We start from the raw sequence: 22697 nt of genomic DNA on the forward strand, positions 1-22697 counted from the left end.
TGTGTGGATGGTGCTGGGCTGTAAAGTATGCTCAGGTTCTTGGTGAAAGGTGTTCTTTGAGTACAAGCGCTGATAAATAGGCTTTACATCTCACCTGTTCGTGGGCCTCATGGATCAAGCTGTATTCCAGGGACCAATCCAAGAGCCTCACAGCAGAACTGTTGCACCCTGACTGTGTGATGATGCCTGGATGCTTGTCCTTTTCCAGCGGCACTGTGGCTGCTGTGGCAATCTAGACCTCGCTTTACGTCACTCAGAAGTTAGGATTAGCTGAAACTTCTTTTATTATTTTGCTATCTTCAGCAATTAAATTGCAGTGACTTTGCAGAAGAGCTAACCATGTGCTCTCCCCCCAGTGTTCAAATCTCCTGAGTGGCTTTAGTGTTTCCCTTCTAGCTTTTTGATCCCAGGTTTACAGCTGTAACCAGTTAAGAAAAAAGCTGAGCAACTTGAAAGAAAATACCTTGTGCCAGCTCTCTAATTTATAGTGATAACAACGGAACTAATACTTCTTTCAAAATGTGTTCGTTAGAAAATTGATACCTGCTCTTCAGTAAGATCTGTGTTCGCAGACAAATATGAATAGTTGAAAACTTGTGATTTTCGCTAGTAATCTAAAGCATATGCAGGTTAACTTCGTGTGGCTGGGAAAGATTGTCTTTATGCAAAGAATGTGAGGCCACTTTTCTGTGCCTTACTATCCTCCTACCCTGTTCCAGGAACGTGATGCAAAGTTTGCTACTTTCTCTTTTTGTAATGCAATTCTTGCTAGCACTTGAGAGATAGATACATATATATATATATATTTTATTTTTTTTTAAATGATGAAGTAATACATATTACAAAGATCTGGCAATTTCATTTTTATTGTGCCTTCTTCCCATCCTGTGAAGATGAGCAGCTATATACAAGTCCACGTGGTCAGAGCAGTGAAGCGTTTCTGTTCCGCCCCCTGGATCATCATGCAAGGAATATAGCATCAAGGGGTGAGATGGTCCTGTATTTCAGGTGGTGTGCTCCTTCTACCTGCACGGCTTGAAACAGTAATACGATTTCTTGCCAGAGGGGTTGGAGGCTAATAGACCGATGGCTGTGATGCAAAAGCTGAACCTGCAGTGTCAGGAGCACGCAGAGCAAACAACTGATTGTATTTCCTTGATGCGGTGTGCCTGTATTCTGAAAAGGCTTGACTCTCCACCTACTCATGGTTGTAACTTGCTTTTGTTTCTTTCCTCTGCTCTTCTTTCAGGGCCTGCAATTTTTATTTGTTTCTGAGTTCCTCTGTAAAGTGAGAGTGATGGAAGTTGTTTATCAGGTTAGATAAAGACAAAACTGTGATTTATGTAAAGCTGAAAGTTGAAGAAAATGAGGGTTGTTAACTTCTGCATTTGGCAGCTGTTGTTTAATCATATTAAGTGATGTGAACAAAACTCTCTTAGGGTGATATAAATCTTCTCTCATGTTTGACGTGGTAGTGTGATGATAGTTGCTGGAAATGAAAGCTGATCTACTGTTTATAGTATAGTGATAACAGTTTAATTTTTTACTTGGCTTTCGGTCCCTGGTTTTCTGTTTTCAAAGTCTGAGTAAATTTGGTATTGAATAGTTGACGTCTGTGTTGCCTGATCCGAGTTAGCTAATAGGCAGAAAAGGTCTGAGTGCTGGACTGTTCTGCAGAAGCTAATTAAAGAAAATAGTAGAGTGTATGGCATCTTCCTAGGAATAAGTGCCCCATTGTTAAGTGTGCATTGAAGTTGGTCATTATCCAAGATCATGTGTGGTGCCACCTAGTAGTCAAAGAAATCACATCCGGATTTGCCAGCATAGCACTCTTGTCCTTTCCTTTCCTTTCACATTTTCATTTCATTTCTTTAAAAATAAAATACTTGTGCTCAGCAGCCTGTGCTTATGGTATAGACCTGCTTTCCATAGTGCTCAAAACTGTCAGTCTGCTTTTATATACAGTACTGTCTTATGTTATTTTGAAATTAAGAATGCTGCTTTTGCATTGACTGTACAATTGTAGGCAACATGGGAATTTAAGTGGCTTAACAATGAAATTTTTAAGTTCAGGACAGTGAGTGGACATTTCCACAAAGAAATTAAAGGGATTTGTTAAACTTTTTAATAGTGTTGGGCTTATATTTTAAATTCCAGTGTGAGATTATAAGCGACTAAAAGAAATGATATTTTATTATATAAAGAAAAATGATGTAAAAGTGTTATTTTTATTACCCTTTGAGTTTATACATTTTAGCTTTCAATTTTTTTAGAGAAAACTTCTGCTGTTTTGTATTTCCTCTTTTGAGGCATTTATACTGAGATGTCTTTATAGATGTTGCTTGAAATACACAATTGGTAAGTGACCAGCATTTGTTCAAGAGGTATGTTGCTATGGCTGATTTTCTGACTGCTAATGTTAGCCTGAACCTGTTCTTGAAAAAATAGACCTAATTTAAGGAACAAGAAACACACAAACAGAGTATCTAAATAGCAGGAATGTTTCAGTGCTCCCCCAGTCCATGTGCAGTACATCCGGACTCTTCTTAGGGAGGCACGCTGTTACAGATTATGGGTGCATGGAGGTGGACTGAGAGAGCTGTCAGCATATTCATACAGGCCTTTATGTAGAAGCAGTAGGACCTGTCAGTAATTGTACAATGTGCCTCCTAGGAAACCGAATAGTGCTTGTCGTGCAGTTTCCGAGTATGTGCCGGTCTGCGCTGGTGAAAAGAGGAAAAGTTGCATTTTAGGGAAAATAAGATGGGCTGAGCAGTATGCTCCAACACACTTAACCTATTTGCAGGCTGGCTTCTCTCTTAAGCAGCCATAGCACTGCCAGTAGTTGTTTTCCTAAACAGTAGCATTCAGTCTGACTCCATAAGCTTAAAAACTTCTTTCTCTCAATAACTAATTTCAAAGGCAAAACTGAAAACCCATGACACATGACCTTTAGGTTTAAGTGGAGTTGTGCTAACAGCCTATTTCTGCTGCCTTGTGACCTTAGCTTTCTGTTACGTCAGCCAAGGTTAAAAAATTGGAACTTTTTCAAGGCATGGGCATTTTACTTTCAGCATGTGTTTTAAGACGTGAATCAAAAGCTGATGTTGACAGCATTTGTTCACAGGCAGAACTAGAATGAAGCGATAACAATAGAAATAATTTAGTCAAAATTCCAGAAACGAAAAGCGTGTGATGTGATACCCTAATACAGTTGATTGCACCTACTTTTTAAGATCGAGTTATTCTCAGAGTATGTTACTAATAGCTATCTGTTTGTCAATACCAGAGCTTTCATTTCTGTACTAAGAATATTTTGTACCATGTGGTGGTGTAGTATTCAGAGTCCTATAGAAAGATCCAGTTATCTAAGGCTCATAATGTAATCTGTGCTTTATGCAAGATAGTAAACTGAGAACAGTTGTAAATTCTTACCGTTTTCAACTTTGTATCTGTGGTTGTAGCTCTGGAAATAAATGTGAGACAGATCTTAAGGGTAAAGTTTTCAGGAGTATCTAAACTTAGGAGCTGAAGTGCAGTGGGATGTAAGCACTAGCAGTTAACATGGGCACTGTTAAATTCCTACCCTGTCAGCTTAATTTCAGCATTACCTTTCCTTGTTCTGTCCCTACTTCTAGTTAAGTATTTTATACTTTGCTCTGTTATGCATTTATTTTGTAAAGTGATGCTTTTTGTACAGAAAAGGAAGAATACAGATATTTTAGACTTTTCTTTCTCTTCAGAATGATTGTTGTCCATGAATCTCAGAATAGTCAATAGTGTGGTTTCTGTGGGGATACTTCTGTGAATTGAAGTGAAACTCTAAGAGACTTTTTGAATTTAACAATGACTATTTTAACAGATGTGTTGCATGTGTAATAAATATATTTAATGCAGCTATAATGTCTGTCAGGAGCTGCCTAATTGTAGTTAAGTTTTACAGAAGGAAGAACAAAGCAGCTTTTTGTGCTGCCCAGAGAATTTTGCTTCTAGTCCATAGAAAGCCTGTGTCTCCTTCTCAGCTGGCATTTTATAAAGTGGCTACTGCATTCGTGTGTCTACCACACGGTAGGAGCCCCAAGGCTTACCTTTCTGCTAAGTGAATTAGGGAGTGACTTTTGATGAGAATGTGCTTAACAGTGGAGATGGATCTTTGGAAAGTTCCTGGAAATAACAGTGACTCTTTTACTGTAACAGACCTTCAGACAGCATTGTGCAATATTAGAGATAAGGGTCTGTAACTCAGTTGTTTTAAGTACTTGCTGGCTGGATTTGTGAATAGATGTATTATTTTCCCCTTTATTGTCATCTTTACTCATCAGTACACAAATAACTAAGTAACAAATTATTCTGGTTTACCCAGGTAAAACCAACGTGTATTCTTGGAAGAGAATTCTGAAGGAAATGCTCACTTAATCTTTATTTCTTGTTAGAAGCCTTGTCTGCTAATATGAAAATCGTAGGCAGAATATTTTCAGTTTAAGTCATGAATTCTGCATTAAATTATAAATCTGAAATAGTAGCCTTCCTGGATAGTCCTTGACAAATATGGCTGATGTCAGATACTTTTTTTTTTCCAGTGTTTTCTAGATGGTAAGGAACACTTTTTGCTCTGTGAGATTGTTTGAAGTAGGTTAGCATCAGCTTTCCTACCTTCCTCTGCGACTAATTTTGAAGCATGATAGTGAATCACTGAATTGCTGTCAGTCACTGATAGTGATTGCAGCAGTGACATTTGCTTTCTCCCTCCTTCTCCTCCTCCTCCTCCAGAGTTCTGGCTGGTCCTGGACATGCCATCAACGTGAGTAGTGGCAAGATGTGGGCAGCCTGAGCTTGTGCATTCCCTAATGAAACTTCTGTTGGCACTTAATCTAATGCTGTCATTTCTGAAAGGTTGTCTGTGAAACAGAAGAAAATACACCACCTGGCAGGAGGGGTGAACAGTGCTTCATGCAGGATGTTCTAGACACTTGCTATCACCTAGACTGCATATAAAAAAGCTAATTGCCAGATTTTTCCTTCTTTCTCTAGAAACTTGAACTAGTAGCTTTTTTCACACATACTTTGTATGTTTTCTTTTCCCACCCCCTTCCCTTGTACCCTTCATTTCAGATCTAAATGAGTGTGGACTAAAGCCACGGCCGTGCAAACACCGGTGTATGAATACCTACGGCAGCTACAAGTGCTACTGTCTGAACGGCTACATGCTTATGCCAGATGGAACGTGCTCGAGTACGGCAAGGCTTGTTGCTTGCTTTTTTCAGGCTCCTCAAGATCCCTGCTTGGGTTTCCCTAGGAAACTTTTATGAAATGAAGATGACTCCCAAAGTAAAAGATTAATCTTGCTGGAAATAAGGCAGTTGCACAAGATGAGCTCTTTTTTCTAAAGAAATTAGGCTGAACAAAACAAGAGCAAATATTTTGATTTTATTAGTTTTATTACAAGTTTCCCGAGAAGCATTCTTCACTGCTGTATATCACTGTTAATTGGCCTTCAAGGACAAGTGCTTGCAGTTTTCATTGCAGCAAGACACCTGCAGTTCTGCTCTATTGGGCCCTTACAAATGTAAAAATCATTAAAGCTGCAGATGTTGGTTGTTTGGCTGGTATAAAACTGTACTGTCATCTCGCTGGAGATCAGGTTCCTACTTGCTCCCATAAAATGGATATTTTGAGTGTCTGGATAGAGAGAAGGGGAGAGAAATTACCTTTAATTAAAGATGCTCCTATTTTAAAATGGCAGTACTGTCCAGGAGGGTTTATAGTACACACTGGGCTTTATATTCCTCATGGGGGCTGCGTTCCATGACACAACTTTCTACAATTGTGGTTTCATTTTATTTTTTTTTAGAGATGCAATCTGTAGAAAGAAAAAATGTACTGCATAGGTATTTGCTTTATAATGCCTGAATGGATACCTGTCAAATTCAATAAGCATTTTTCCACTTCTATCATAATTATATGACATCTTAATTCTCCAAAGTTTTTAGTAATTTTCTGGTACTGATCGGAGTCCTTATCTAAATATGTTCCATTATTTTTCCCTAGATGCCCTTTCTTGCTTGATGGCAAACTGTCAGTATGGCTGCGATGTACTGAAAGGGGAAGTACGCTGCCGCTGTCCTTCTCCAGGACTGCAGCTAGCGCCTGATGGCAGGACTTGCATAGGTAGGTGATCAAATGTAGATTCAGTTTTTCCTCTCCAAAATGTTTTTATCCTTACACTGAACCCAGTTCAAGAGAGTTTAACAGATGTACTCAGAATGCATCATACATGCAGTTTAAAGACGTTACTAATGAGAATTGGGATAGGCGTGTGCTCTCAAGTGGTCTGTCAGAGATCGCCAGTGTTTTCCTTCAGTCCTGCAAGTTTCATTGACTGCTTAAAACTCGCATGAGCTGTGTGGTATCCAAGCCCTTGGCCCTTACCTCTCCTGTTACTGGGTCATTTTAAACTATTGCTAACAGAGACTCCAAAATACCTGCCTGCATAAAAAAAGGAATGGGGAGGTCAGCTCTCTCTCATATCCATCAGGGTGGTGCTTAGGCTCAGGAAGTAGAGGGATAATTTGTGCAAATCATTGAGATCATATTGGGACAAGGTGAAGGTCTGTGCACGCTCCCAATATTAATGGGATTGAAGCTACAGTCTGTCTTCCATACTGTGAAAACTCCAAGTTAAAATAAACTCAGGAATTCAGACTGTATACAAGTGAAATGTTTTGTTCCCATGTTTGTGAACATGGAAAAGGTGCTTGTGGTTAATCGGACTGTATTGTGCCACATTCTGCTATGGTCTGAAGAACAGTGTGATGTGTGATTTCATTAGTGATTAACTATACATCCTGCATGGATATGATGCTCTAGTGATTTTATGATTTATATCCTATGCAGTGCTACAGTTCCATAACCAGTAACAACACTTGCACTGAAAGAATGTAAGAGAATATGGATACCCTAATTATCCATTTGGGTATCCTGGCTGTCCACAGGGGAGGTGGTTCTCCAAGTGGCTGACCCATGCTGACCAAGAATTTATTGGCAGAGCAAGGGACTAGATCCTCCAGATCTTCTGATGTGAGGAGCAGGTTCAGCTCTAACTCGGAGGCTTTCTGAAGTGCATGATTGGCACGTCTATGTATGCAAAAGAATGGGTAGAAAAGGAGAAAAGACCCCACCATTGTCACATGCTGAAGGGATTGAATTGTGATAATCATGCTGTGGACATTATGGCAGACAGAGATCTTTGGAAGAGACTTGTGCTATGCCTTAGTGAGCTGAGTGATTTTAAGTATAAATTCAAGGAAGTTATGCCAAGTACAGAAATTTCCTGGAAAAATACTTGCAAGATTCTCCTAGTGTGCATTTTTATATTCAGGCAAACTTCATACTTTGAAATAAACGAAGTGTACTTTTAATGCCAAAGACTAGCACTCAAACCAGGTGTATGAAGCTCTTTTAGTTCTTCAGTGTAGTTTTAAAAAAACCACTTTTTTTCTCAGAAAGGTGAAGAACTGTGTACCCACATTTCAGTTGTGTGCATCATTCAGATTGATCTAATAATCTATTTTTAAAATTTTCCACAAAAATTTCAGAGCAGTCTTATACAGTACAGAGAAAGTAGTCACAGCAAGAGATGTCTGTCCTTCATGGGTCATAACATGATCTACTCCCCTGTTTTGGTAAGAAGTGATTGTGACATGCACCCTTTTTGTGTTATTTCTCTATCAAGTTTGAGCTGTACTAAACCCAGTAAATACCTCCAAGAATTGAAGCTATTTGGGGCTAAGACTGTGCATTTTCCTCACATGTGTACAAGCCCATCACTGTCGGGGAGGTTGTCAGCTCGCGCAAGGGTCTGGCTATTGCTGCAGTACAAACAGAAGTGTAGATGATGGTAAAAAAGTTGTAGTGTGCATTGGCTGCAGCTCATGAAATCCTTGTTTGAGGAGAGTTTGAAAGACAGCTGGGAATGTAATGCTTATTTTTAGCACAGGTGGAAATTCCTCCAGGCATTATTCTATTCTTAGTTTAACCCATGCTGACCATTCCTTTGTTAAAATGTTTCTTCCAGACAATCAGTAAAGAGCCACCAAACAATTTGGCTATGAAGGTGAATCAAAGCAAAGTATTCAGTGAAAATACGGATTGACTAATTAATTGATTAATGACTCTTGAATTAATAAATCATTTGGTGTTGCCAGCTTTTTGGATTGGGATTTTCATTTAATGAAATTAGCAGTATACACATTTCGGCTTCAGAAGATCTGAAATTATTCGAGGAATGAAAATAATTACTTTTACTGCAAAATAAATTCTTTCTAGTTGTTTTGGTTGTGTATAGAAACTTGAAAATATGGCCTTGTAAACTTAAAAATCATACTATTTTTAAATCAATCTCATAGTTGTTTGGTGCTTGAGTTGGTAATATGGCCACACTCACAGCAGGAGACCAGCAAGACTTTGTAATTCTGCTTCTCTGTTGAACACTGACCATCACACGCATTAGGTGCTGTCTGTATTATGTGCCTTCAGAGCAGCGCTCTGGTGCTAAGTCTGGGCATGCACCTCCGTGGCAGACCAGGCTGAGAGCAGAACACAAATCACCCCTTCGTGCCCTGGTTTTCATTGGAAGCAGGCGTGAGCTGCAGCATGTTGCAGCAGGCAAAGGGAACGGCCTTACACCGTTTGGACCCAGGTGTGAATTGGCATGGGTCCATGGACTTGGAAGAAGACACAGTCAGTGTACTATTTGAGAACTGCAGGAAACTAATCGTAATAAGCACTTGCATGCCATCTTCTAGCTAATGATCAAAAAGTGGTTTTCCTCCAGTAACGGGCATCTGCCCACCTCTCATATTAACTGCAAGCAGTAGACTGTTACTTTTTCCCATTATTTTTGTGTCACTTTTCAACAGTGTATTGATTAGCAGTTCAGTCCTGTATCTTTAGGATGTAGAACTGCCTAGAAAATTAAACAATACCACTACAGTGCTGTCCTTGTTTAACATACTTCTTGCCTTATGGGAATTTGCAAAAACATGAGCATGTACAGAGGGAAAGGCAGGACAAGCTACATTAGGTTTCAAAGAACATAATTCACACCATGATGAGGTATATTCAGTAGCTGATTTTTTTTCTTACTGAATTCCTTTTTGAAGTTGTGGTTTAAAGATAAAAAAAGAACAGAAATAACTCACAGTAATCAAGAGTCTGAAATTTGCAGCCTTGAAATAAAATTTTAATAGAGAGTAGACAATTGTGGCTTGTAAATTAAATGACTGTAAGGAACACGGTAGAATTTGTAAAACTGTTAATAATGTCCTCAAAGCCTAAAACATTAGTAATAGATTCAAACCAAGAGGCAGATTTATAGGGGGATTCAGGCGTGTGGAGAGGTGCCCAGTATTGGCCTCGTTTTCTTTCTCATTCAGGCCTTTACCATGGCATTGTAGAAGTGCTCCCGTCTGAGAGTAAAGGAGAGCTGTTATTCTGGAGCGGTCTGATGGGCCAGGAGTGTGGGAGCTGAGGGGTTGGATCCTTGCTATCCTCAGTAATTCTCCATGCAGAGTGGGACGGTGCCAGCAGGAGCTACTGGGAGAGCCCAGCCAGCCAGCAATTCACAGCTTTAGGTCACCTCTTTTGGCTGTGGGAAACACAGCTTGGAGAATTTGAAGCTGCATCTCCCCTGCCTCAGGTAGCTGCCCTAACTCACCAGCAGTTTTGTGGTAACATTTTTTCTGTGCTGTGCAAGAGACTGGGGCTTCTCTCTGCCTGGTTCAGGCCTCTTTCACAAGCAGCAGGGCATCAATCGTGTGGCTTTGTTTTGCACTCTTGACACCTGCAGCTGAAGTGCTCCTTTTGGGAAAAGAATTGCCTGGAGAGCAAAATCTTGCTTTCCCATAGATCAAGAGCCTGATAGAGCTGCAGAGAAAGGCTTGAACTGTGCCCTGTAGATAACCAACAAACGTCAGGAGTGGCGTGCGTCAGAGGCAGCCGTGCATGGCAGGTCTCTGCCTCAATGAAGGATTAGGGTTCAAGCACTCGGCAGGCTTCAGCTCGGTGTCCAAGGGCTACAAAGCAAGTGGTAGTGCAAGCAGCTTTTGTGTATCAGCCTGACCTCATCCGAGAGTTTCCCAGACAGAGAAAGCAGGGCTGGCTGAGCATCGGCTGCTCCCTGGGTCTCTGCCTGGCGTGTTAGTCAGCATGAACAGCAGCTTCTGGGAGAGGAGGGGCATCAGACGTTTACTGAGCATCACCGTCCTTGCCTGGACGTCGCTTGCTGAAGCACTGCTTCAGGTCCTGCTGGGAGCCTCTGGCAGGGTAAATGGGAGCCGTGTATCTCTGCACCTCAGAGACATTTTAAGGTCACTTAGGTAACCAACTTCTCTCTGAAAGAGGGGTCAGCTACAGCGCAGGCAGTGTGCAGGGTAAGAGACTGCAAAGAGCAGGTACTCAAAAAGCATTTGGCCTGTGGTAACTAACTGGTAGGAGACCCAGACTAACTGGTACTGCACCCCTGGCATTAGCTTGAACTCTCTTTGTTTAGAGCAAGTCCTGAACAGATGAAGATTTCCTGAGAGGCTCAACGGGCAGGTCATGGATTAGGGACACCCGAGATTTTTTAAAAGCAAACCGCTTCCTACTGCAGGGTGATGTACTTTGAATGTGCTCATATGACCTGTGCTACAGGAACAGTATTTCAGGCATGTTTCAGAAAAAGAATTACTGGGATAGTTTTTATTATTGTTCTTTGCCTGTAAATTCAGGTGCTGTTTTTATAACCAGTCAGGACTTAGTGGGACAAAAGAAAGTTGTACAAATAACACGAAATAGATTTTTTTCAGACAAATACCATTGCAGTTTTAAGGATGAGTGTTTTGAGGCCTTGAAGAAGCTGTCGTGCATTCTGTGTGGAATTAGGGAACGTCTCCTCTCCAAGGGGAAGGGTACCACAATGGCAAAAGCATAGAGCTAGAGCAACCATTCCAAATTCAGTAGCAGTGCTTGTTATGCCAGTGCATCTCTTGTCACTCACAGTATTTGTAAAGGCTTCCGGCACAGGAGGCATAAAAACTGGGGCATGTGACCGAGAGCTGAACTGAGATGCACAGCCAGAAGCGCTCAGGTATTACTGCTGGATGACCAGCTTGTAGCCAAAAGGACCTTATCAAAAATACTTTGGCTATTCTTCTTTAGTTTTTCATTATGTGAAACCAGTTTAATTTAGATAGTATAGATTGTGTTTTAACTGCTATTAAGAATAATACAGTTCCTTTGTTTCCACAGATATTGATGAATGTGCTACTGGGAGAGTTATCTGTCCACGATTTAGGCACTGCATCAATACTTTTGGAAGCTACATTTGCAGGTGTCATAAAGGCTTTGATCTAATGTACATAGGAGGCAAATACCAATGCCATGGTAATAACAACTTATTTCTTATGTGCATGTAATAGAGCTGCATATTCTAAAATGAAATTAATGGTTTAAGGAGGAATGTTTATTTATTATGGCTGAAATGTTGAAGCAGGTTGTTTTAGGTTGCACTGCATCTGTATTTTAGCAAAGGGTAGATTATAGAAATAGACTGTGAAAAAGAAAGCATATATTTGGCCCCCATTCATGTAACAGATTCTCCTGTGGAAGTTAGTGGGAGAGCAGAGCTGATGACCCCAGGAATTCCTTTCCAAAGCCTTTGTCCCCACAGGTTTCACTGTGCACAGGCAGTTGTAGGTTTGGAGCAGCGTATGAGCTTAGGCTATGTCTGAGCGGTAACGCAGGTGTGTTCTGTAGCATGCCCCGAGATGCAAGATAAGAAAATGTGGCTAGAGCACACCCCAGGTCCTTCCAACCCAGGCTGCTCAACTTTCCTTCCCCTGAAGACAGGTGGGGAAAAGGCAGGGGTTGGGAAATAACCTGTCTTTGTCCGGACATGAGACTGGAAGGCAGCTGGTGTATGCCCTTCAACAAAGATGTTCCCAGGTCCCACTGTCTTACTTTTCCAGGGCCTCAACTGGTTATGATCCTTTCACTGAAAAAAGGGTAATGTGGAGATAATGAGGCATTGCTTTATGTTTGTTAAAGTATATTTTTTGGAGAGAAATCTCTATGAAGAGCACTGAAATTCAGAGATTTTTGCTTGCATCACTAACAACAAACATGGAGATGCCACATAAGATGTGTCAAGCAGTTTCTACTTGATGTAGAAACATCTATACAGATGTATAATAGAGGAAGCATTTTATGAAAAAACAGTTTAATACCTGTGTGATTAAGAACATGCATATTCCTACACTCAGATTTTCTTTTCTTATCATGTCACCTTTAAGAAGCGGTTATTAAAATCATGATCTTCATGATCTCAGTTGCAATCTACCCACAGCACATCATTGAAGCTGATGCTAAGGTATAAGCTGAGCAATACCAGAGTTGCACAATAGTCCCTTTCACCCTAATGTTTGTATCACCACATTGATTTGTGACTGTCTATCTTCCTTTTCCTACTGGCAATTCAGTTTTATTGAATTTTTCAAAATTAATAATATTTTTCTAATGACCATACTATTGTTGGTGTTTTTGCAGTCAAGTTTCTTTGATGTAAATGATTTTTTTTATGTAACTTTCTGTTGCAGATATAGATGAATGTTCCCTTGGCCACCACCAGTGTGGTAGTTTTTCACGATGTTACAATACACCAGGATCCTACAAATGCAAGTGTAAAGAAGGGTACAGAGACAATGGAACAAACTGCATACGTATGTAATGCTCCTTTTAAAAAAGGAATCCTGAAAGTAAATGTGTCCCACGTTGTGAATTTTGAGATACAGCACTGAGGCTTGGTTTCTCTGAACTATTTTTAATATTTATTAAGAGGCCAGGGAATGTAGTCAGAGTTTTCTGAGTCTTAGCATACCTTGGTAAAAATACCTTTCCCTGAGACGTGTTCATAATTAGAAAGAAATTCACCTCTCCCTATTTACAGTTTCATTCTAGAGATTGCTTCAGGATGAGAACAACTGAGTAAGCAGGGTAGGTCTGATCAAACTGTACGTATTACTCATACCCTGTTATTATGTACACTCTGCCACTGGCCCATTTTAGCAGCTCACCCCATCCACGCCCCACTGCTCCCCAGATGTGAACAGAGCCGAGGGGGAGGATTTCTCTGGAAGAATTCCCTGTTGGAGAGTTCCCTTCCTCACTTCTCTCCTGGGAGAAGCTGCCATCCTCTTGGTACAAAATAGGCCATTGGAGCTCCCCCCCATTTGACATCCCTCAGGACTGTGCAGCTCTATGACATCTGCTGAATCTTTTCAAGGACCCTGTGTTCACACGTGGGTTCTGGTCTTTGGTGACCCACTGACTTCTTTAAAAATCAGCACCATTGCAGACCTGTTTCCTTTGGCTGTAGCTGTCACAGTAATATGATCTGGCTAAGGTGATCTTTCACAACCTGAGTGCTTGCAATTATATGTGGACACACTTCAAATGTGTTATTGGGACATAGTCCTAAAGTGCATTTTATATTTTAATATACCATCATGTAAAAACTGTGGGGTATTCAACAGAATAGTAATAAACAGATGGCCAGAGAGAAAACTTTTTTAACTGCTGTCATCAAACAATTCATTGTTTAACAAACAGAAGTTCTTCATTTTAACTGTGTGTTATACTTGAAATACTTGTACACAAAATATGTGACTAGAGTTCTTATTGGGGCTTTTAAGATCTCCAGTGAGATATAAAAGGCTTATTAACAAATAGAAAATTATAAATAACAAAACAGATGTTCTTGTGTTTCATGTCTGCAGAAACTCCCCTTGTGAAACTAAGTTAAAATTTGTTGTCCTTTCTTTATGAAATCTTGGGGGAGATGGTACTGTAGGCACTGTCACTGTGGTGTGGTTTTGTGGAGGCTGAAAAAATGCCATTTACTTAGTTTCCTGGTGTTTAGCAAAAGTAGAGCTCTAAATGAAGGCTATTGGCTTAGGTTCAATCTCTGTAAAATGATTAATGCTTATTGACAAGGAGAAAAGTTTAGAAGAAGTGGAGAGGTCTGAAAGGTAAGTTTCTTAAGCCAAAGGTATCTGCCCATCCATGACCAAAATGGTTGTAACGTTGGAGTCTTACTAAACTCATCTCCGCTCCTGAGTACAAACTTGTCCGGTTTAGAGAGCTGCTAACACACATCTTCCTTTCCATGGTTTTTGACTAACAGAGCTTTGGGGTAAGTTTTACCATCTCTGAAAGAGAGTTGATGCTTGGGAGGAGGTGAGGAAGTCTCTTGGCCTTCAGTCATTCTAAATCATCTCTAAACTGCTGTCATGAGAAGTGCTATATAAAGGGATGTGATAATTCAACAGTGCTGATGCTGAAGTATGTTTCTAATTAGTGGAAACATTCAGAAGAAGAGAAATTATTTCAGCAAAGACTCTTCGTGTCATAAAGAAATATATTGTTACGTTTCTGGAGCGAGAGACTCAGATGTCCCTTTTGGTCCCATTTTGATTCTCTTTGCAGTTATTCCTAATGTTATGATTGAACCACCTGGCCCATATTATATATTCAAGGGCAACAGCACAATCCCTAAGGGAGGCAGTGGTATAACCAATAGGATTCCTGATGTTGGAGGCACAAGGCAACCCCTCAGACCACCATATGTACCTGCTATTGTTACAGAAAGGCCAGTGACCAGGCCAACAACTCGACCTACACCCGGGCCAACGGCTCGTCCTACACCCAGGCCGACAACTCGACTGACACCAAAGCCAACCACTAGGTATGTGCCGGTAACAACAAGGCCAGTAACGAAGCCGGTGACGAGGCCTCCACCTCCAACACCACCTCAGCCTACAACGTTAAGACCTACGCTACCACCACAAAGAACTCCCCTGACAACAACTGAAGAACCTCTACATGTTCCCATTGAAACTACGTCTTCCCAAGGAATTACAGATGACAACAGGATCCAGATAGATCCTCAGAAACCCCGAGGAGATGTGTTCAGTGAGTAGTTTTACATATCCTTTCATTTATCAGAATTGTAGATGCAGCGAGGTGAAAGCATGAGCTGTACTGTTTGGGTTTTTTGGTACACTTTGTCAGTGAGAACAAAGACATGAAACTGAAAGTGCTCATATGGTAAAGCTGCTCAAATAATTGATTTTATGACCTAACAAAAATGTGGGGAGGAAGTTCTGGATCAATTCAACCAAAAATTTCAGTGTTTCTTCCTGAAATTATATCTGAGTATATCATCCTGTATAAGTGCTTAACCTAATTATGCTTTCAGATGAAAGTTTTGGAGAACAAAAGACATTTTATTGAAAAAACATTGAAATGCAACATAACTCATAAATAGTTCATGGATTCAAATGCAGGGAGTTGAGAGTCTCAGACAGCATATTTCCTTAGCTTTAAGAGTGATAAGAAATGGGACCATATCTGATTACCTAAAGACTCTGTTGTGTCACCTTACTGTATGAATTCAGAGTCTTGGATATTTATGACCAAGCAATGGCAAAATTGCATAAAAATAACAGAGATGCTAATTTTCTGGACTGCATTTATGAAAATGGATACAGGAAAAGCTGAAGATAATAAAGATTCTTGTAGCATGAACACATGTCATCTTAAGAGCTGCTCTGAAAGCTACAGGACCATTTCTATGCCAGCTTTAGTGCATACCACAGAAGACATCACTGGCACATGCAGAGTTATACATATCTGCCAAGAAATACTCAACACCCGATTTCATCTTTAGTTGTGCTGCTAATTTTAGATATGCAGAGGGTGTGCTGGATCAGCCCTTCCCCTTCAGCTTAATGTACAATAAAGCTGCTGAAGCAATGTAGTAGGAGGAAAAGTTTGCTGTCTCAGAGCAAGTGTAAAGCAACGTGGGAGTTTTTTTCCGGTTGCTTTGGCATCTGTGTGGTAACTTCTTGGCTGTGTTCTCTTAGGTCATTACACGGTGAAATATTTTGTTCCTTGTAAAAACGATTTGTTTTCCCTGTTGACATTTTATCTGTTGTAGACAGTTAGATAAATTTAAAATGGGGACAAAAGCTGACTTAGTATTTGGGAAGGTAAATCCTGGTATTACTCAGAGTAGTGTGCTTTTGGCTTTTTCAAGGTTATTTTTTAAACAATCTATATTTAGTTAAAATAGAAAAACATTTTAATGTAAAATTCTAAAAAGAAATATAGTAAAGACTCCCAAAACTTAATGTAATGGGAACCAATAGTTAAAAATACAGAATTCTATGGGAATTACTTTAGACTCTAGCATTGCGCTTCCCAGGCTGTCTCATGTTGCAAGTGTTCTCTGGAATTCTAAAGCAGAGGGATAGTTTTCAGCTATTTTCATGAAGTCTTAACAATCATCTGTATAAAGCTTATTATTTACAATTAGTCTTTCTGTGTTGTCCTTAGAGGCTCGATTTTGAAGCTGATGCTTTCAATATGTATGCTTCAGATGTAGGGGTTTGGAAAGTAAGAAAGTAAAAGTGTTAAAGATTGTTTTCTGACTAAGCTTACATTACAACAACCACAGGAAAAGTTGATCTCTGCTAAGTGTTTATCAATGATTTAGGTCAGCTGCCACCCTTTGAGGTTTGTGATATACATATATAGCTTCAAAGGCTTCAGTGCACAGTACAGCAGGATTCCAACAGATCAAGCACCAGCAACTGTTACTGGCTTCAGTAGGTAGTACAGGAACAGATAGCTCCTCAGATCAAGTCAATAGATACATGTCTTTAATCCCATATTATCTCTTCTTCTATCCCCTGCTAAAGACATACTTGATACACATAACGTGTGTGACATAACTATGTGACTGAAGGCAGACACTCCACCTGTGCTCTAGATGGTAGGAATTTGCACGGTGCTAATGGTGTAATCCTTAAGCAAGCTGGTATTGTCTCTTTTTTCTTTCTGTCTTTCTTCTTGTCTTTCTTTCACAACTACTTTGAAAGTATCATCTAGGGTAGTGGTCACTGGTGTCCCCTCCCACCTTCTCTCTGTCCAGAGGCGTTTATGTAGTGAGTGCACAAAAGCATTTGTTTACGATTTGAAAACTACAGTCGGGTGCAAAACAGTTCTCTTCCAGAAGAATACGCTACCTTGTGAAGGAAAGCATTGCTTGTAGCGTAAGGTGCTACTTTACCTATTGAATCCTGTTCCTGTAGGAGTTTGTGGGGAAGGGGAGAAGTTGCATTTCTTCATGTGGGACATCTAGAAAAGCAGGTAGAAAAGTTATAGCCACATGCATTACTACAGTGGGATGTGCAGGGCATGATTCAGCTTGTCCTTGCCTGCTCTGAGACCTGCACTTCTGAGGATAATGCAGAGATACTCAGTCATCCCCAAACGCCATCACGCCAGGGGTTCAGCAACATGGGAGCGTTACTGCCAGGCGCTGAGTTCCTGGGCATTAGCTGGGCTGCAGAACTGGCTGTGTGCGTGCTCTTGGCCAGCGGCAAATGCAAAATAAAGTGCATTAGCTCAAAAGCCTTTCATGTTAGCTTACAGATGGCATTTGTCGGGTGGTTTAAGCTTCAGGTTCCTGCTGGCGTGTTGCAGACCAGCCCTGCCCCTGCTCCAGGCCAGTGGGAGAGCAGTGCCTGACCCTGTTAAGACAATACAAAATTTTAAACTGAAATAACTACTAACATTTAGCTAACCTCTGACATGATTCGCATCTGCCATGTAGATGTGCCAAACGCACCCCCCCTCCAAAAACATTCGTAGATTTTTCACTTGCCTCTGTATTTCCTCAGGGAAGGGGCTTTTTCAGCTAATTCCTTCAGCCTCTTTAAAACTGTTGCTGTTTTAATCTCACCTACATCAGCCACCTGGAAAGAGAAGAGAAAGCCTCACTCGTGCCTTCTTTATTTGTTTCCCATGGGAGAATGCAGGCAGCAATTCAGTCATCTTACAACACTCATTGTCTTGGAAAATGGAGGAGGAAACTGATGTTAGATCCACTCAGATCATGAAGTAGGACTTAACTTCGGTAAAGTTGTCAGAAGACTTACAGTGTCTTCTTAGATGGCTGCTTCCTCGTGTGTCACCAAGGGCTGTTGTATCCCAAAGAGTCACAAAAGGTAGTGCTTCATCACACAAGGATGGGCAAAACACAGCAGAGAGAACACTGTAGCCAGCAACCGCTGGCAATGCTGATCTTCCAGCCCTTAGCATCTGCTGAAGACCTCAATATTTAAAGTTGTGTTTTTAAACTGGGTTATGTTGTGATGCATGGACTTTTTCCTGCCTTTTTTTTTCCCCCCTCAGGCTCTGAAGCCTTAGCCAGACTTTGACAAAGCAGCATGACGGTAAATGCTGCTTTGCTTAGCCATCCGAATAGGTGGTACTTCTGCTAGGCAATCCATGGCAAAGGCGTAGTTGGTGTGCTGTATGCTGATAGATGTCCTAGGGCACTAGACCAAATCATGCAAACATGCTGGTGGTCTTGGGTTGGTCCAGATCAGGAGAGGAAACATGCCTGGGCAAGTGTATTTGTTTTCTGCAAGCATCTCTCAAATTTTAATTTTTCATTATTTAACCTTTTCCTGAGCTTACCCTTGGTGACTCGTTGCTCCCTATTTTCTCCCTTTGCTGTTACTCGACCTGCAGTCCCACACGCTGAGTAAACTTGTCCTAAGCTTTCACTTCAGAACACTCTTGAATATGCTGCTCAGCTTGAAATCAACTGAGGACCAGTGAAATTGGTCTCTTCAGTGGTGACAGAGCACAAATGATAATACTGCTGATCACGTTATTTAAATATCTTTGCAATTTTCGAAAGGTATTGGGTTGTTGCATTTCTTTAGATGCTTTGCTCCTTTTCTAAAAATGCCTGCAGTGACTTTGGGAGCTGCTTTTTCAGAGAACAAAAAAATGAGTATTTTTTAAAATGGAATTCCTACACTTGGCCTTTGAACCCCTTAGTCAGATGCAGACAGTGGAATCTGGCACCAAGGATAATCTTCTCCTGATATGGGTATGGGGGGAATGGCAGTGAGGGAGGAATGCAGCAATGGCTTAATATTTAACTATTTCAGGACTGACACAAACTATAGTGAAGTACAGAGGAGTCTCTTCTGGTTAGTTAGATGGATAAAATCTGTAACAAATAGAATGAACTTCTCAATAAGACTATGAATTTCTGTTACCATTGGGATCTGGGTGATAAGCCTTAAAAGCATAACCTCAAAGACAAAGCGTAATACTAGATATCAGCAGAGCAAGAACAAAACCCCTTATCTGTATTAAAAGATAGTTCAGCAATTTTCCTTCTTAGCCCTTAGTTGAGCTGAAAAGATTGGAATTAGGAGACTTTTCTCATTACAGCTATTAAAAAAATTTAAAGATTGGATGAAAATTTGATTCTTTCTGCTCCCCCTTTCAATGACTGAAAAGTCCTTAGTGCAGTAAATGCAGTTCTATGATCCTTGAAACTGTTGAAAAAAGGGAAATGCTAAAAGCGAAGAATGTGGTTTTTGTTATTCCTTGATATCATTAGAGTGGCATCATTTTACAATAGCAGTTCATTTGTCTTCACTGTTCTGGCATCTATTAAGAAGTATATGTCTTAATATTTAAGCATTTAAGATAGGCACTTTGTTCCTGTTTGTACTCTGAGGCTAAATCATAAGATCTAGGAGTCTTAGAAATCACACCCTCCATCAATCTTCCAGCTAGTTTTATCCCCGGATGTGATCATCAAGCTTCTGTAGACTACTTACTTCAGCTGTGTTTCCCTGAAGCTCAGTTAGCTCTCTGCACCTCCTGAATAGCTGCTCATAGAAAAGCGGGCAGGTTACTTTTCAGAAAAACTTCTGGAAATATATATAATAAGGTATTTGATTTAGGTCAGAGTTAATGAGCCTTGTAACTGCCCGGGAAATGCAAGGTTGGACTTCAGAGCGGTCGCATGCTAGCGCCATCTCTCCCCTCTTACACAAACAGTACTGAGGAGGGTGGGACAGTCCATGAAAGCCCTTCCTGAAATAATTCTCACTGCAGCATTTGAATCTGCGGAGTTTTAGGCAACATATCCTGGACGCTGTGGGTATCCAGATAAAAGGGTGAAGCGTACCTCTCCGTTGCCCCATCTTTTTAGCCCAGCATATATTAAGTCTTCCCTGGAGGAAAACAGGACGTATTCTTGTTTACAAAGTCTAACTGACTTCTGGACTACCCTTCCTTTTAGCTGTTTGCTATTAGTTCTGCGTGAGATCTCATCACTTGTGGGGTTTTTCTGGAAGTGGAATCTAACAACTTTCAATCATAACTATTCAGTCAAAAAAATCTTTGTTCTTTTTTTGTTGTTCGTTTTAACAAATGGGAAGCTTGGTCATGAGTATTGTGTGGAATGGAATTGCATAAGAACGCAGTGTTTGTTGTAAGGCAGAACACTGCATTATTAATAGTAATAACGATTACTAATAACATGAAGCTGCAGTTCATGTTTTGTTTTGGTTTTGTAACACCAAAACAGTGATTATTCTGTAATTACGAATAACCTGACATACATACACACCACCTCTTATACTCCCAAACTCAGCAATTAGCAAGTAAATGAAAAAAAGTCCTACTGTTTTCTCAGAGGATTAAAAAGCTGAAAAGAAATCAGTCTTAAGCAATTATTAAATGTTCCCCCCCACGTTCATGCATCCATGAAGAACTTAGCTCATGAACTTTGAGAATATGGTACTGTTGATGTATTGGCTCACTTGGAGTTTATAAAATTCTCGAAGAAAAAGAAGCCAAGTTTATATTTAACAAGCTTTATCAAACCGTTGAAGTTAAGTGAAAAGCACACTGATACGCCATATAAAGTACACAGAAAGGGCTTGGAAAGCTTGCAGAAAATAATTGTGCCAAGTACTTTCTCCCACGATCGCCACTCAACATATTAGTTGTCGTAGCAAAAAGAAGTGTACACATGGATCAGATTTAGAGTCCTGTGTCTCTCGTTTCATATCAAGTGCACATTCCTCTAATTAGGTCTGAGCACTGAAGTTGAAAGCTCTGCAACATGTTCTTCTAGAAGTTCATAATAACAGTGTTTAGAGAGGACTTCAGAGAAAAGTTTTGAAGAAATATTTTATTGTAGAGCTTTAATTATAGGCAAATGTATCAACTTTAATTTGGAGAATGCTTGTATGTGTGCACAGATCTAAGTCAAATTTGTATAAAATAGCAGTGCATTAGAAATGGTATTTTAGTAAGTAAACTGAAGTAGTTTGGAAAATAAATCCCTAATATTTCCTGCAGTATTTTCCATAAACGAGCTAAGGGGGACTGGGATGGGGATCCACAGGGCAGACTGTGACCCCTGAGTATCCTACAAATCCTGGAGCACGGCAGTGGGTTTCTTCAGTGCTCTCTGCCACAGTGTGCATTCAGAGCCCTATAACTACCTGTCTGCGAGTCTGTGGTCTGAGCCTCTGGTCCCTAGGAAAAACTTAATTTAAGGCGCATGATATGGATATGATGCGGAGGTGCAGAGTGTTAGGTTCAGTGTTAACCTAGATGAGAAGAGGGTGTGGGCATCCTGTCGCTGGTGGGTGCGTGGGGGCCCGAGGGTGATGGCACTGTGAGGTTCCTCGCAGGCTGGTGTCCTGCTGCTCAGGGAGAGGGCAGCTTGCTTTTCCGTCTGCTCCCGTGGGCTGGCCTCTTTCCATCCCTGTGGATGTGGCAGATGTAGACACTTCAAGAAAAGGCTGCGTGTCCATCCCAGACTAGCAGCTACAGTACATATATGTGCTGTGCTCAGCAGTTTTGAAGCGAATTGCTGACTTGTTCTTCGTAGCGTAAGAAATGAACAGTATCTTTTGTCCTTAGCGCAGTCTGAGAAGAGGAAAGGCAAGGTGACAGTCCCTGGGGGCGCAGCACAGATGCATCTCATGCGTGGAGACATGCCACGGGGAGCAGCAGCCTGCAGCGTGGTTGTAACGCGAGGTGAAACTCCACTGTGAGGGCTTACCTAAGGTGAAATTGCAGTCAGCGCACTGTCCTGCCAGAAATGACAGTAACCAACTTACAGCACACTGTTAGTTTCGCAGGCTTTGTAAGTAAATACTCCTGCAAAATTTGCTTTCCCAGGTGGCTGGCCACGGTAAGCCCAAGAAATTCAATTACCAGTTTTTAACATCCCCGAGCAAACCCACTGCAGGTGCGTTTAAATGGTGCTGCTAGCTGCTGTGTGTAGCACGGTGGCGATGGTCTAGGCACGCACACAGTTCACACTCGTATCTACTCCGTAAGCTGCTGCTCATGGCTGTCCATGACTAACGCAGTTAGAGCAGTGTAAGAGTGTGTGCACTGTTAGGTGTCAGAACAGCTTGTACTGCCGTAAGCACCTCTGCGCGGGTGCGACTATAGCTGTACGCTGTGCTTGTTCAGCTGTCCCGCCGACATGTTAGCTAGAGCTCTGCTGGGAGGGATTAAGGGTGAGCGATGGTTTCAGGGCATTCCTGTTTCGATTTTTTGCTGCCTGAGGTAAACGGGGTTTTTTTCTTTATATATTTGAATATAGTATTTGTGCATAAATGTACTGCAGGGTGATGATTGGCCTAGGTGGTATGGGCTGTGCACATTTGTAAGGTTTCTTTTATGGTAAATCTCAAAATTCTAATCATGGAAGCAAAAAAACAGATTAAACAAAGCAGCAAAAATACTATTAC

At 40.9% G+C, this 22697-nt stretch overlaps 1 protein-coding gene across 5 annotated transcripts in view; it reads left to right on the top strand.

Moving 5' to 3' along the window:
* Positions 1-22697, top strand: part of NPNT (nephronectin) — a 52803-nt gene that overhangs the window by 19880 nt on the left and 10226 nt on the right. For 3 of the 5 annotated variants that reach the window (XM_059817508.1, XM_059817509.1, XM_059817511.1), the window contains 6 exons: positions 5113-5232; positions 6049-6168; positions 11290-11424; positions 12636-12758; positions 14524-14729; positions 14817-15009. In XM_059817508.1, the coding sequence (XP_059673491.1) occupies positions 5113-5232; positions 6049-6168; positions 11290-11424; positions 12636-12758; positions 14524-14729; positions 14817-15009 (897 nt within the window). Of the gene's footprint in view, positions 1-893; positions 987-5112; positions 5233-6048; positions 6169-11289; positions 11425-12635; positions 12759-14523; positions 14730-14816; positions 15010-22697 lie in introns of all 5 variants that reach the window. The other 2 variants (XM_059817507.1, XM_059817510.1) reach the window with 1 other exon arrangement.

This window comes from Gavia stellata, chromosome 5, assembly GCF_030936135.1.
Source record: "Gavia stellata isolate bGavSte3 chromosome 5, bGavSte3.hap2, whole genome shotgun sequence".
Lineage (NCBI taxonomy): Eukaryota > Metazoa > Chordata > Aves > Gaviiformes > Gaviidae > Gavia > Gavia stellata.